We start from the raw sequence: 16,354 nt of genomic DNA on the forward strand, positions 1-16,354 counted from the left end.
ATCACGAAAATCACATTGAATAAGACAATTCCTTTCCCTTCCATTTATGAGTGTGTGTGTCTATATATANTTTACTTAACTAATTCGACTTTCCTAGAGATGTCAACGGGTATGACTAAACCCAATATCCGCCCCATGAAGAAAACTTGGACCCATTACCCGCCCCACCCCGGTTAAATATTCTTCGGACCCACCCCACCTAGAATACGAAACGGGGCCGGGTAGACCCGTGAAACCCGTGAGACCCGAAGTTTTTAAAATAAAAACAATAATATTCTTCTCATATGACAGAATTATGAAACAAACAAGCCTCTAAGTACAACACAATAGAAAATTAATTCATATCTTCGACCACACTTAATAATAACAAACAAAGTATTTTCACAGCATAATGAATTACATAAAAAAGTTGTTGGATTAAGCCTGCTAAGATGATGACCAACTATTCTTCCACTATTGCTAAAATCAGTTTCAGATGTAACAGTTGACATATGAATATTTAAGACCGTTATTGTTGAGATAGGGTACTAAAAAAATGAAAATTAATAAAAATAAAACCCTAGAGTATTTATATCCACATATATGAGACGGGTATGGGACGGGTATTATAAGACCCATGACCCGCCCCATACCCTGATGGGTCTGAAAAATTAGACCCGAGACCCGTCCCATGACCCATTTAATATGTCCAAACCCGCCCCATAAGAGGTGGGTCCATTGCTACCCAGACCCATTGACATCCCTAGACTTTCCAACGACCATTGAACACGACAAGAGGGATCTTCAATAGACACAAATCTAAGCTTATACATATGACAAAAATTTGTGTGAAACGTTCTCACGGGTCGTATTTTGTGAGACGGATCTCTTATTTGGGTCATCTATATTGAAAAAATATTACTTTTTATGCTAAGATTATTACTTTTTTTATTGTAGATATCGGTAGGGTTGCCCCGTCTAACAGATAAAGATTCGTGAGACCGTCTCACAAGAGACTTACTCCATACGTATTGGTTCATTATGATTTTATCCTCATCTTTTTCTTTTCTGAAAAAAGAATTAAGTCAATTTCTAACTAAATCACTTCTTTTTTCTTTTTTCTTTTTTTACCAATTATAATATTTGCGTGAAATGATATTAATTTGACAATCTGAGGAGTACAATGTAATTTCCTCTAATGATATATCAATAGGGCAAATGAGTGGGTCCAATTGGACTTTTTGTGGGGTTTTCGTAGGAACCATATGATTGTATATATAGTGTTGTCCCATGTTCCATCCTTTCAATCTCAAATTTATATATTTTTCCTTATAAATAAATATAAAAATGAAGCCACATTCATCGTATCTAATATCGTCTAGGCGCTTAGCAATCTTTAAAACATCTCATTTTTTCTCATAGATTAATAAATAATTTTCGTTAAAAGCGCAATACATTATTTACATCACATAGTCTATCTATAATAATATTATTTTTCGAGATATTATTAAGTGATTGGTCATCTATATAGTGCATGAGTGTGTCTCATGTGAGACCGTCTCACGGATCTTAATCTGTGAGACGGGTCAACCCTACCCATATTCACAATATAAAGTAATACTCTTAGCATAAAAAATAATATTTTTTCATGGATAACCCAAATAAGAGATCCGTCTCACAAATACGACCCGTGAGACCGTCTCACACAAGTTTTTGCCATAATGCATATGGCATTGTATAATTTATCACAAATATATATATACATATATATATTTATTTATTTATTTATTTTTATAGAAGACATGATATTTTATTACTTTCCTATAGTTAAAAAAAAACATGCATAATTTGCGAAAGGGTTCTCCAAATTTGGATCGTGTGTGTGTATACTTGGACTGTACGAGTGATCTTTTGTTGGGTCAAATTCAGAGCTATAAAATTTAATTGGAGGCCCAAAAAAGTACCATTCTTTACATTATATAAATTTTCCAGCCCATTGATATAAAATCAGGTCTCAAAATATGGAAGTTTAAGCCCATTACCTCCATAAAATTTAATTTAATTCTAACAAATTCTATTTTTTAAAGCTTTTCTAAAAAGAATTTACTATTGCCCTTTTGTACTGTTGAAATAATTATTTAAATGTTACCATTTTTATTATATTTAAATTTAAATTAACAGTTTTTTAATATTTTTTTAAATTATGAGTGATATAATTAATTAAGTATTTTAAAATAAAGTAAATAATTTAGAAATTTGAGAAGATATATATATATATATATATATTTTTGTAGTAAGTGGATAAGATATTTTATTTACGGATAAGTTATAAATAAATTTATTAAAATATATTTTTATGATATTTTTATTAAAAAAATGGTGTGATTTTGTAATTGATTGTTGTATTTTTTTGTACTTAATTAAATGTGATACCAAAACGCTAAAAATAGTTATTTCAAGGATCTCCTACTTTATAAAAATCGTATTCACTAAATGAAAATATCACAAAAAAATTCGTGAAAAACATCTTTTATTTAGATTATTAATAAAAAAATATTATTTTTATATTTAAAATAGTATTTATTATTATTATAAAACAATTAATTTTCGATTATTATTATTATCCTTATCCAATTGGGAATTAAAGTACACGTATGCATGGATTTAATAATAATGACGATGAAAATTGATCCACCGTCACTTCGAAGCCTTCTAATGTGAAAAGCATTTGCATCTTGTCTCTGCAGATATTCGGCAACTAATAAAATTTCAGCTGTATGAATTTCATCTGCGTGCATGTTGTTTTTGGGATTTGTAATCCCATTTTCCCGCTGATCTATTTCATACTTTCTTGTTTCATCTCACTTTTTTCTCTGTTGTTTATATGTATATGTATGTACATTTGTATTCTGCATTTGAGTTGTGAATTGTATGGTTTTTATGCGTTCCTTTGTCCTCTTTGTCGTTTGAGTCCTGGAGAGAGGATTTTTAGGGTTCATATCTGACACCCATTTGGCAGGTTCACCAGAGAAAGGCGATCTTGTTTGTTTAAACTTTAAGCTGTCTATTTAATAGGGTTTTACTTCATTTGGGATTTTATTGGACGATTTCCTCGTTTTTAAGGAGCCTTTGGAAGTTAAAGCATTGTGTTTTGGAGCTTTTTGAAATATTTTTGGTGATGGATAAGGAAAAGTCTCACCACAGTAGTGAATGCTTACTACCACCTTCGGGGAGGTACTCTGCTTTTTCACCATCTGGTAGTCTTTATAATGTGAAGTCAGAGGTCCCAGGATCTTCAAAGTTACCTCCTTTTGGACCAGATGGTCATTTTGGTCACGGGGCACTAAGTGATTCTAGCCGTTTTAGTCATGATATAAGCCGGATGCTTGACAACCCACCTAAGAAATTGGGGCACCGACGGGCTCACTCAGAGATTCTCACCCTCCCAGATGATATAAGCTTTGATAGTGATCTTGGGGTCGTGGATGGATTTGGTGGACCATCTTTTTCTGATGATACGGAGGAGGACCTGCTTTCCATATATCTCGGTATGGATAATTTCAATTCACCTTCGGTGACTTCTGAATACCAAGTTGGTGAAGCTTCTGCATCTATAGTAACCGAGTCACATGTTCGTCTTGCTCTGGCATTATCAGGCAGCATGTCAGCCGATATCATGGCTACTGGTTTAAATGATAAGCCAAGAATTAGGCATCAGCATAGCCAGTCCATGGATGGATCGGCTACTATCAAATCTGAGATGTTAATGTCCGGTTTGGAAGATCTAACTTCAGCTGAATCCAAAAAAGCACTGTCTGCTGCTAAGCTTGCTGAACTTGCTCTTATCGACCCAAAGCGTGCTAAGAGGTAATATTTTCAATAATAATACATTGTTAAGACTTTAAAACCAAGTTAGTTCTTTTGGTTTCTTGTCGTATTTACCAACCCATTGATTGATTAATAACTATGGCTTGACTAATCGGGGCATTGTGATGATTTTCTACTCTATCTGTAGTTTACAATAACAGCTAGATGTTTCAAATGCATAGTAAGTTCACACTTATGCCCACTGGTTGAACATTATTTTATATTTTGTCACTTTTATAATAAGAAGCGAGGAATTACTGCCATTTTGTCAATATCCAAATCTTGAGTTGTCTCCTTATTATGTTTTTAGTGAGTGTTAGAAAGCTCTTTTTTACTTTTCGTGCAGTACTTCTTTTAAATTTTTATTTGGCGTGCTACCTTAAAATTTTTGTAGATTCCTCAATGTGAGTGGGCTTGCTTGAATTTGATTTTTGACACAGTCTTAAAATCACAAACTATGTATTTCCGTAGTTTCTGGGATTCTCTCTTATTCCAGTATGATTTTATGATTATTTCGTTCATAGTGGTTGACAAACAACTCTTCAACATGCTTTATGTTTTCTGTGTTTAATATTTGATTCTATTTTTGTCACTTTTAGAACCAGCAAGTTTCTTGGAACCGCCTGAACTCAACTGATGGAAATTTTTGCTTTGATGCCAGCTATTTGAATAATATCTATTTAGCTATAGTATTGCTAAAGAGTTTGTGCTTAGAATGTTAATATCAAGCTTTTTTTTTCCTGGGTCATGTGTTGAAATTTGCACATCATGTCTTGACATTTGGGTGCTTTGCTTTTATCAATCCCATGTATCCAATATTTGGCTGAAGGTATTTGATTGGATGATGTCTTTCTACTTTCAGATTTCAGAAGATCCAGATGGGTTTCTATGTAATTTTTTACCTGATAACATAAAATCTATTTAAAAAATTTAAAATATTATGGTAATTACTGGTAATATTTCTGTTGTAGTTATTGGGCGTTCTGGTAGTAAAATCTATGCACGTATCTCTTATCTGTTACAAAAGCATGTTTTTTCTCCATCTCTCTGTATGTCATTTTTTGGATTGCTATATAGTTTGTCTCCTCCATGAATGCACAATCACATTCTGTTTAGGCCTTAATTTGTTAGAAGATGTACTCCACTGGATTTAAATTTATTATGATTTCCTCTATTTCTTTCTCGTCATTGTTTGAGTTTTAATTTTTGGGTAGCATAAAGTGCTGAAGCAGATTAGAATTATAAAATTATTTGCCTTTTTTTTTTATTGAATATGTGCTCCTGATTGGTTTTAGCAAAACACGACTCTCAATTTCTTATCTCTATCATTATCTTATTAACTCTCTATTGCTTGGCATTCATGTTTCCTTTTTCAGACTGTAATTCGTAGAATGAGAATGCGATGTTACATAATCCGTCTTTTATTCTATTGGTGATTTTACTAAAAAAAACTGTCTGAACATTTTTTTCCTGTTTAGATTTTTGTAGAGAGAGAGAGAGAGAGAAAGAGAGTGAGCTGTTAAGTTTTTTTTATTTCTCATATGTATGTTGCGTATCTTAACAGGATTTGGGCAAATAGGCAGTCTGCGGCAAGGTCAAAGGAACGGAAAATGAGGTATATAGGCGAGCTTGAAAGGGAAGTCCAGACCTTGCAAACAGAAGCAACTTCCTTGTCTGCACAGTTGACCTTGTTGCAGGTTCTTTTAAACCTTTACTTGTAATGAATATTAATTATTATTGTTGGATGGTTTCCAAAGAACACTCGCCCTCTATCCATCCGTAGACAAAACAACTAAAGAAACTCATGCATACCTTCCAAAAGGCTTACAAGTATAATGCATCTCAGAGTCCTTAGAGGAAAGTAAAGTAGACTTAGTTGAATAAAATGAAATGCAAATGATGAAAGCAGAATCTGGTAAAATGAAGATTCTTCTTGTAGCATTCTTCTCTCTCAACTACTTCCATAGCTTTTAGCCTTTGAGCTACATTTAACCAATATTGAGACAGCTTTATGTGGACTTCATCCTTTTCTTTTTAACCAACAGAGAGATACAAATGGTCTTACCGCTGAGAACGGTGAACTCAAACTTCGGTTGCAAACATCAGAACAACAAGTACACTTGCAAGATGGTGAGACTGCTTTGTTGCCAGGAACTTTCATTCATTTTTTTCTGTTTAGTTCCTAGTATATAGTCTGTGGGGAATACCAAAATAATTAACTAGAATAATGTTAACTGATGCTTGACTTGAAGTTATACCAGTGCCCTTAATTGATCATTAAATGGATTAACTAGTGCCATTTACTGCCATTCCAAAAAAGAAATAGAGATTAGGATCATTTAGTTATTCTTTGATTCTCTTGAATGATGTGAGGATTAGAGCAGCATTTTAAATTCCATTGAATTCCTCGAATAAGACTTGACATTTTCATGAAATGATATTTTTCTTGGTTGATTTTTTTCGTACTTTTTTATGAAACTAACATGATGTATTTTTAATATAGCTTAATATTTATTATTGCTATATTTCCTAAATTTAACACAAAATATCTGCATCACCATGATATTTCTACGTTTCCCCCACATCCTGATGCCCTGAACAATAATAGAATTAAAGGAGTGGGTGTAAAATTTGCATATACAGATTTCCTTAAGCAGTTCAGCTTCATTTAAGTTACGATATCATCTTTGATTCCGTTGTGGAAAACATGTTTTATGTGTTCATTCAAAAGAAATTGAAGAAAACACTGGAAACTAATTCACATGTTATTTTGCTGACTCATGCGTCTATTATTTACTATTCTGATTTTTTTTACCTGTAATTCATGCAAGGAAAATATAGTATAATTTCATTTTCATTCATTTTGTTTTCTTTTCTCACTCCCCTTTATTAACTTCTGTTCAAACGAAGCACTAATAGCTTAAAATCTGATGTTCCTTTACTGTTTAAACCAGCTTTGAATGATGCACTGAAGGAAGAGATCCAGCATCTGAAAATGCTGACAGGTCAAACAATTTTAAACGGTGGAGCTAAAATGAATATTCCCGCGTCCTATGGCGCAAACCAGCAATATTACCCCAACAATCATGTGGCAAACACGTTGTTAACAGCTCAACAATTGCAGCAGCTCCAGATACAACAGGGTCAGAAACAGCCACACCTGACTCAGCAGGTGCAACCCTCGATGCAGCATGAACAGCAGCAGCTGAGAAATTCTGCACCATCTTCTCTGTATAAGTTCCTTGCTCCCAATGCGTTGTCAAAGGATTAGAAGTGGTAAATGTGTGTGCATTGGTTTGTTCGATATCGGAGATCTGTATCTGCATATTGGATATCACAAAGCTCGGAAACTCGTTGTCAGTATGTTTAGGTTATTGTATCAACCTGATATGTGCTTTTTTTGTCTTGGTAGTGTATGAAATTTAGGTGAATGATTTGTTACAGTATTTGTTCAATTTGCTGCCTCTGGAGCATGAGGTTCCTTTGTTCAGTTAGTTACTTTAGTGTTACTAAATGGTATTCCAGTTTGTTGTTTTGGTGGGTTACAAGTATTTTTTTTATTCAATTCAGCGATCAATTGTGAGTAAAATAGTCATTTCGAATATTGCGTCTGATTTTTTTCAACAGTTACCAGGAAAATGTCAACAAGCTTTTAAACAAATTTTATGATGAAAACCTTTGGAGATGTGAGGTAGTTGACTCGAAAGTTTAAAAATGTAAGCTGGTTCAAAACATATTCTGCTAGGTTTAATAAGAATGAATGATTTTTGGGGAAGTGGCACAAGTGTGCAAGTAAAGCCAAACCTACTGAGTGGGGTTGACACATTATTTTTTCCATATAGAAAATTATTTGAGGTTGCATTTGAATTTGTAGATTTTAAATCTATTAATTTTAAATCTATTTTTGTTGTTTAAAAAATTAAGATCATAAATTTCAAATTCATCGATTACATTTTTATATAATATTTTATGTTAGAAATCCACTAATATTATCATTTAAAATACATTCTACTTTTTATATCTAATGTGTAAATAATTAAGATATAGATTTAAGATTTGATTTATTGTTTATTGTTAACAATTAAATCATAATCAAAATTCATATAATTGGAAATAAGTTACTTGGAATCATGAATTCTTCTTTATTTTAAGTCATCCAATTTATTTATATTAATTTAATTCCGATGATTTAAATTCATTCTCTGAATGTTAGTAACTATGATAGATTTTTAAATTTAATTTAAATTTAAAATATATTCCCAAATCAAATGTCTTTATATAAGTTAAATTCAATACATCCAAAACGACTTCAGGTTTGGCTTTTAAATTTTTTTTCTTATTATAATTGGTTGGGCGAGGGTTAGGACTGTCCAGGGAAAACAATTGGTGGTAATGAAAGGTAAGCGTCAAGGATTTTAGGAAACCAAAGAAAAATCAAATCAAGCAAGATATTATGCGAGCAAATAACCCAAATTTCTAAAAAAAAATCATTTGTATTCTATACTTTTAGGATGTGTTTGGTTGAGTGGATTAAATAAGAATAGATTAATAGTCAAATATTTATCTTTAAAATTTTAAGATGTTTTAATAATCATTTTGATCCAATTTAAGATCCAATATTATTAATCAAATAGTTATCCATAAAATTGGATGTTAAACCGGGTCAAAATGATTATTAAAACATCTTAAAATTTTAACGATAAATATTTGACTATTGATCTATCCTTATTTAATATACTCAACCAAACGGCCCTTGACAGAATCAAAGAACATTTTGATACCCCTACAGCTACAGCATAGCGACAAGATTCGGACTCCATTATTATCACATGACTGTGTAGCCTGGTCCTCCGCCGCCTTCTGGCACCGTCCACTCGATATTTTGCTTGGGATCTTTAATATCACAAGCCTGAATAAGTATGAAAACTTCTGCCTCATTAATGTTTACTACAAAGAATTGTGTGGAAAAACAAGTGTTGTGAGCCTAATCAAAGGCAACCGAATGGGTAGAATCATCCATAAAATTTCAATTACTATTTTTTCCATGCCAAGTTCAAAATTGAACTAAAGCTAGAAATCGTGTAGCTTATTACCTTGCAATGCAAGCAATTCTGTGCATTGATCTGCAGCTTCAACCGACCACTCTCATCTGCAATGTACCTATATGGATCATAGAAGTGATTCAGTCACGGGCGGAGCCACAGTCCTTGTCACCCGAGCTTTAGCCCGGGTGGCCCCAATTTTTTTAAAAAAATTTATATGTAAATTTTTGTATAATTTTGGAAAAATTTGATATTTGACCGGGTAGATCAATTTAAAATAATAAAAGATTTTATAGTTTAAAATTCTAGCCCGGGTAGAACTGGATTCAGTGACGTTGAAAAACATTTATACATAATATAAAAATCATACTTACTCGTAAACGCGTGCAGGGCAGTATCTGGATTCAGGTCCAGCATAGGCTGGTAAATTTACAAGTTCGGGAACTTTTGTATCACGCAGACGCAGGTGAGCAGGTTGGTCATGATCATGATTTGTGTTGCTCCTAATTGAAAATGGAATATAGAATTTAGCAATGAAAAATTGAAAGGCCTACAGGAAGCAATGAAAAATTGAAAGGCCTACAGAAAAAGATCAAATGACGCAGACTCTTTTCATGACTTTTCCCAATGAATAAATGTCTAAATAAACTAGAGTAGAGAAAGTACCGGTACAAAGAGGTTGTTATGTCAAATGATACAGCACCATCAGGTTTTGGGTAATCGATTGGTGTCCACAAACGTGCTTCCTGAAAATTTTGTTCATCAGTAATCAGCAAGAAAGAATAATCATATTTTCATTTCAGCTAATAATAATGTAACTGATCGATAAACTGCTAAACCGATACTTTACAAAGATAGAAAATCGCCATCAGATAGTACAATAATAAGCGTGCGACTATATTGCAAAAAGTTCTTACCTCAGTTGCCTCGTGGTCAGGTTTTCCATGTTTCAGAGTCCATGGAGAATTTCCTTTCATTACGTAGCTACCACCAAAGGCAAATTATGTTGGTTATTATATATATTCCCAAAAAAACATATGTTTCTGCACAAATTAGAGATAATCTTACTGTTCTATGGCACTTAGAGCCAAACCAGGAAAGAGCCCATATTCAAATGCCTGCAATACACACAAGACAAATTTCTGGTTGGATGTTAATTGATTTTATCATGATTTTCAAAACTGTAGGAAATATTATTATGCAACAAATTTCTCTTTTCCAGAAAGAAACAAACTTGTTCGTCTGGGTGAGGGGAAGTTGGTAAAATCTCACCTGTGACTTGTGAGCATAAAATAAACCAAAAGGAAGAGAAAAGGGGGGGTGGGGGGGGTGGACTAGGTCTATAACTGCCAAAAAATACAACTAGGCAGCACAAACACATAAGGTAAATTGATTTTATCTAGTTTGATACAAGCAAGTTCTACTTAGGATCACATGTACATAAAACATTTTAATAGCCCCGTGAGAATGAGCTTCATGGCCTACGCTGCAACAAAATTGAGCGCGTTGAAATACATTTCATTTCTTACGAAACAGAAACACCAACCTAGTTACTCTGAAAGTGTAATTTTTATCAAATAAAAACACTTAACTGGACGATAGTTTCTTGCAGCATGAAGTTCCTTCCATACCCATGAATTTCTTAAACTGCTCCAGAAGGCCTCTAAAGGTGAATCTTCATGGAGTGTGCCGAAAACAGATTCAGCAGCAAGCATTCCTGAGACAGAAAGTGAATAGACATGCTTACCTTGGATTCTTTGTTGTCATTTATAAACAGAAATATATGATAAAATTTTATCCAGACAGATACCTTAGAATATTTCCTCGACATATCAAATCTGTGTTGCCAAACAGATCCTTAAAATTTTTAAAACCACCAAACTTCACATACACTTTGCACTTATCGTTCATTTATATTAAAAAAATCTTTACAATAATTAAATCCATTCACATATAAAGTGCGCATCACAAGAATATTATGTTGATTAAATCTGGTTGTTCCATGAGATCAATCCTATTCTAAGTCAAAAATTCATTGCCTTAAATATGGACCACTTGGACCGCTGACAAATATGGAGCTTGTACATCTAGTCTCACTACACGGTATTTTTTAACAAACCCCTTGATTCTTGATTTGGAGAAAGTATAATTTTTATTTGGCCAAGAACAACCCCAGATGAGGGTTTCTCCTCTTAAAGGCTAGGTAAAATTTTCTCCATAAATAAATGCCAAGACATATACAGGTTAAAACATAAGGAATTATGTTTACTTAAACCAATTAAAGTTAATTTATATGTAAAGAACATTAAACTATATAATTAGCAAGTCTTGAGCAACACTACAAATATTCAGATTTTCAGCAATTATCATCGGCATTGAAGACAGATTTATAAATATTAATGTAACCAAACATTTTATGCTTTTCTCGTGGGTTTAATATTCAATGTCAAATATCAAGTAAAAATTAAATGGAAAAATTTTAAATAATAAATTCAGTCACCAGTACCTGATTTCATTGCAGTGTGAGACCCTTTAATTTTTGGAACATTTAGAAAACCGGCAGAACATCCGATGATTGCTCCACCGGGAAAAACTGGATATGGAAGGGACTGCAATTTGACTAACATAAAATTCTAATTGTATAAGATCTAAAGAATCTAAAATTTGCTGGAATATTACGGAAATGAATAAAACTAGGAAAACATTGGAATTCTGCTTTTTTCCTACTTTCTCAGTGATATTGAAACTCTAAATATTTAAAGAAAAAACAACTCTCATACACCTGATAGCCGCCTTCGTTTAAAGTGCGAGCACCGTACTCAAGGATTGTACCTCCCTCAAGAAGAGGTCTGATGGCTGGGTGCTGCTTAAATTTCTGAAATAAAAAATACATAAAATAAAAATCAAGATTGAGATTTCTGGCATGAAACAGGCACTTATGTTGCCAGATATTAGAAGAAAAAGATATTTAAATTCCTTCATAAATTCAATAAGCAGAATTCAGAGGGCAGGGGCCACGATAAAAATTATCCAGAGGGTAGAAGAAAACAGTGAAGAAATAACAAGCAAAATGAAAACATTAATTGTTCACCAAAATTACCTGGAACTCTTCATATGGACTTAAGAAAGGATTATGATAGTTCAAGGCAACCACCAAACCGATAGCCACCTGTAAGATGGAAAAATATGACCACATTTCAAATTCAATTAAGGTTTATATGTTAAAAGATGGTTGGTATGCCCCATATGCAAGGCATAAACTGAAACAATATTGAAACATAAGTTGAGACAAAAGATGCACAATTCGTGTTAAACAAGCAGGAGGTATGAAAACTTAACCTTTCTGTAGCTAACTTGGAAATGAGAACGCTGGAAATTAAGTAGCACCGTTCAATCGGTTACACTTGTTATAAATTTTTTAAATTTCAACTGCAGTGTGTATTTAGATATTAATTTTTTTTTGCATGGAGTTGATTATTGATGCTAGCCATGATATCCATCCAACAACCAGATTCTTTTAAAAATGAAAACAACAAAAGCCTAAATAGTAAGATGATAAGTTCTTTCTATCAGAGATCAGAGATGAACTTTCTTTTAGGCAAATTAAATTTACTACCCAAGATATTTGTTTGAACTGGCAGAGCACAATATATCTAGAAGTAGAGCAAGTATTTCAAACTGAAATGTTCAATTAGAGCACAATTTTTCTGGTATCACAATCACAGGGGCCTTCTTGTTATTCAATACACACAATATTGGAATTACCTGCCTATCCTTCATATGATACAAGAACGAGCCCCCATAAGTCTTGTGGTCCAGTGGCCAGCCTATGGTGTGAAGCACAGCGCCAGCATCATGCTTGTCTGCACTAATTTCCCAAACCTGCCAATACATTATTTGAGGAACAAGTTAAGCTTTCCAAAATCCAAACACTAGGAAAGATTAAGAAGCATTTTTTATTCCCATTCTTACACAATAAGGATGCTTTGTTCAAAATAAAAATAGAAAAGTGAGCGTAAAGATGTGGGATACTGTAAATCACCTCTTTGAGTCCTAAAGCATAAGTTTGATGTTGCCCTTGCCCTTTCTCTCGCAAATTGTACTTTTTAATTATTTTCTGGGCACAAATCGTATGAGAACATGTTATAACATTATTCAGACCCGTCCAAGGGATTTTTAAATATCATCAAGACATTAAGTTAATTTTCTGAAAACCTCAGATAGAGATCCTCGGCAACCTTCTGCAAGCAGTGTCATGCGCCCTATATATTACCATAGCAAACTCAGTCTACAAAAGGAAGATATGGAACATAAAGAGAACATATCATGTTGTTCTTCATTTCAAACAGATACACAAAAGTATATTGTTAGGTCATAATACTTGCCCTTCAGTTCAACGCCAGGCTGAAAATTATCTTTCTTAGAGCCATTTTTAGCCACTCCCATATCATTTGTTGCGATGCCAATTACCTTGTCATTTGTGTCGTATAATATCTGAAAGTAAATGATAAATAAGAACAAAATTTCATCAGAAAGTGATCCCCAAAAAAAAAAAAAGAAATTTACCTCACTAGCAGCAAAGCCTGGGTATATCTCAACTCCTAATTCTTCAGCCTTCTGTCCCAACCACCGTACTAACTGACTCAAACTGAAAAGTATCTTGAGCATTAATAAATGAGGGTATAAATGACAACTGCATGTATACCAAGCTCGTCTGTATAAAGATATGAATATGTTGACATAGTTTTACTTTAAACAACATAGTTTTACTTTAAAGCATTCCAAGATTCCTACTCCTCGAAAACAAAAAGAAGCACTTTCCATGATTCAGCTTCAAAGTTGGAGTTGTCGCCATCACAAGAAATATTATCAAGGAACTTAAACATAAGAAAGGAAGCAACTTTACCAGTAAAAAAGAGAAGGAACATTATTATTCTTGGGAAAAAACTCCATGTGGGAGGGATCACAGGATTCCACCAAGTCAGAACATGGTAAACAAGGTAACAAAGTAGTAAAACTGTATAACATTTTCAAAATATTTTCCAAATAAGTGGCCTCAATGGTTACGAGTCTCGTTTATATAATTTTGTCATCAAAAGACGTGAAAAGCTCTATAGCTTTACCTTATAACATAATTTCCTCGGTTATTAAAAGGAGACGGTAAGGAAAAAGCACGAGTCTTGGAAAGCAACCAAAACTTATCAGAAGACACGGGGACATGAATAGGTGCCTGCATTAACATCAACCAGTAAGACCTAAACTAAAGTATCAGGTAAGATAAGAACAAAAAAGTGGAGTATCAGGCACAAGCAATCATAGATGAATAACATCATTTCTAACTTCAAATATTTGAACTTTGATCATACACTGTTAGCTTTTTAAAGTTAGCTAATCTAGAATACTATTCGGAAATACCAAGCCACAATATTTGCAATGCATTCAGCGGTTCGTGGGGGATGTTGCTTGATTGCTTATGAAAGAGGTGGGAAGAACACATTTTCATCATAATGGATGATATTAATCATCCAAACCAGAGTTTATTGCATTGGTATTTACCACCTCACTACTGGAAAGGGAAAGGGAAATGGAAACGGAAAGAATCCTCTATCACAAAACATTGGTGTCAGAAAATAACTAAGAACGTTCAACACAAAAGCTTCTAAGCCTTCATTCTTGAACATCTGCAAAGTCAACATAAACCAATTGTATTGTTCAGTAACAATTCTTTCAGTCCTCCCAAGCATCTAGCCACACATTCCAAACTATTTGTGTAACACTTTGCAACAACCCATTCTTTTCTTCTCAAGGTATGTTTAATACAAAGGTTGTCAGTTCCAAAACAACAGCATGATTTATTAAGATATCCATCGAAATTGCCAAATACAAGCTCCGGTCAAATTCTCTCAAAAAGAAGATTTGAATATATTATGAAAGCTGGAACTGAAAGTTGCATTTGGAACATGCTTTTGATCTTTAGAGGGCACACATATACACAAAACCAAAAACAAACCTCTTCCTGTTTCCACTTTGGAAGTAGTTCATTCAATGCTCGAGGCTCAAAAACGTTCCCTGATAGTATATGAGCACCTAAAGACCAAACCACAAAAAGGGTGTCACAGTTAAGTTGTTTAGAAATCCACATGCTGAACAGGGAACTAGAACATTTAACAAAGAGTTGGCATATTGATAAAAAATGAAGCTGAAGCAGTTTAGAACACGAGGAAAAATGAAGTCTCCATTCTTCAAATCCATTCCGACAAAAGATTAAAGACTCCAAGGAAAAAAGCAAGATCATTGGAATCTTTATATAGACACAAAATAGTCCCTGCTGTTAAAGATCATCAAATTTTAATCCTACACACTATCTCCACATTATTTCAGTACTTTTTACATGCCAAATCAATATTTCAAGAGAATAGGTAAAAACTACATTAGCTCATCACTCGATAAACAGTTCATAATACCATGCCCAGCTCTCTTAACTAAAAATATATTCAAATTTAACTCTTAAAAATTTCATAAAAATGTAAATCTCACCAAATATACTGGCTCTGCCTTTATCTAAAATTCGAACTTGAAAGCTTCGTTTGCATGTGCATATAACGAAACATTCAATTTGGCAGCTAAAAAGGAGAAGCAAAGACGTACCAACTTCCGCTCCCTTCTCCACAACGCAGACAGATAAATCAACATCCTTTTCTTTGCATAGCTGCTTCAATCTTATAGCTGCAGATAATCCCGCAGGTCCTGCGCCAACAATCACCACATCATAATTTAAAGAATCTCTGCACACCGATTCACCACTGAAACTCCTTATTGTACCAACCAAACTCGGAGGCCTCCAAAAACTAATACCGGCCCAACAAAGTTCTTTAATTTTTGACGGGATTTTGGGGAAGCCGGATGAGAAAAACCCATTTCTATTATGATCTAAAAATTCGGTCTTTGCCGAATTTATAAAATGCCGACATGAATAAAGAACCTTCGGTTGCACGCGCACAGAGTGTGGATCGCTATGTTCTAAAAGATTGTGCAGAGGTGGAAAACGAATCGGAAAGGAGTAAGATTTTACGGAAGATGATTTAGATTTGGAAGAGGAGGAGACGAGCTTCAACATGATTTAGCGGCACTTAGGAGAAGCAGAACGTGGAAGATGTGATACCATTTATATTATATTTCAATTTTTAAAACTCCCAAATTATATGATTATGATAATGATTATGTTCTGATTCAAATTATTAAATTTCATAATATTCTTGTAATTCCTTCAAATAAAATGTACCAGGAAATCGAGTTGACTCGCAAATTATAATTTAATTTTTAAAAATATAGTTATAATAGTATTTAATAGTAAATCTCATAGTTTATTTTAATATAATCTAAATTTATATAAACGTTTAATCTGTGAGTATTTATCTAATTATTTCAAAATTATATGTATTTATGAACAAAATCATCATAGATAT

General features: G+C 33.4%; 2 protein-coding genes across 3 annotated transcripts; one reads left to right on the top strand and one right to left on the bottom strand.

The window, feature by feature from the left end:
• Positions 1-2,707: 2,707 nt before the first annotated feature.
• Positions 2,708-7,382, top strand: LOC140967578 (probable transcription factor PosF21). Its single transcript, XM_073428184.1, has 4 exons — positions 2,708-3,846; positions 5,411-5,543; positions 5,892-5,976; positions 6,801-7,382. Exons 1-4 carry the CDS (start codon positions 3,158-3,160, stop codon positions 7,115-7,117), a joined length of 1,224 nt encoding a protein of 407 aa, XP_073284285.1. The 5' UTR covers positions 2,708-3,157; the 3' UTR covers positions 7,118-7,382.
• Positions 7,383-8,534: 1,152 nt separating this feature from the next.
• On the bottom strand, positions 8,535-16,051 carry LOC140967535 (electron transfer flavoprotein-ubiquinone oxidoreductase, mitochondrial). Of its 2 annotated transcripts, XM_073428117.1 has the most exons (18): positions 15,537-16,049; positions 14,899-14,975; positions 14,012-14,118; positions 13,455-13,536; positions 13,274-13,382; positions 13,104-13,150; positions 12,931-13,005; positions 12,654-12,770; positions 11,989-12,057; positions 11,671-11,763; positions 11,395-11,497; positions 10,481-10,605; positions 9,957-10,006; positions 9,806-9,872; positions 9,555-9,634; positions 9,263-9,391; positions 8,940-9,006; positions 8,535-8,755 (listed from the first exon to the last, which is right to left on the bottom strand). In XM_073428117.1, the coding sequence occupies exons 1-18, from the start codon at positions 16,003-16,005 to the stop codon at positions 8,672-8,674; spliced, it is 1,950 nt and encodes a 649-aa protein (XP_073284218.1). In that variant the 5' UTR covers positions 16,006-16,049; the 3' UTR covers positions 8,535-8,671. The 2 variants fall into 2 exon arrangements, 1 of the variants encoding a protein (XP_073284218.1); XR_012173596.1 differs by lacking the exon at positions 8,535-8,755 and having other exon boundaries at positions 8,939-9,006; positions 9,555-9,630; positions 15,537-16,051.
• Positions 16,052-16,354: the final 303 nt, after the last annotated feature.

The sequence above is a fragment of the Primulina huaijiensis genome, unplaced genomic scaffold (genome assembly GCF_012295235.1).
Source record: "Primulina huaijiensis isolate GDHJ02 unplaced genomic scaffold, ASM1229523v2 scaffold25443, whole genome shotgun sequence".
Classification (NCBI taxonomy): domain Eukaryota; kingdom Viridiplantae; phylum Streptophyta; class Magnoliopsida; order Lamiales; family Gesneriaceae; genus Primulina; species Primulina huaijiensis.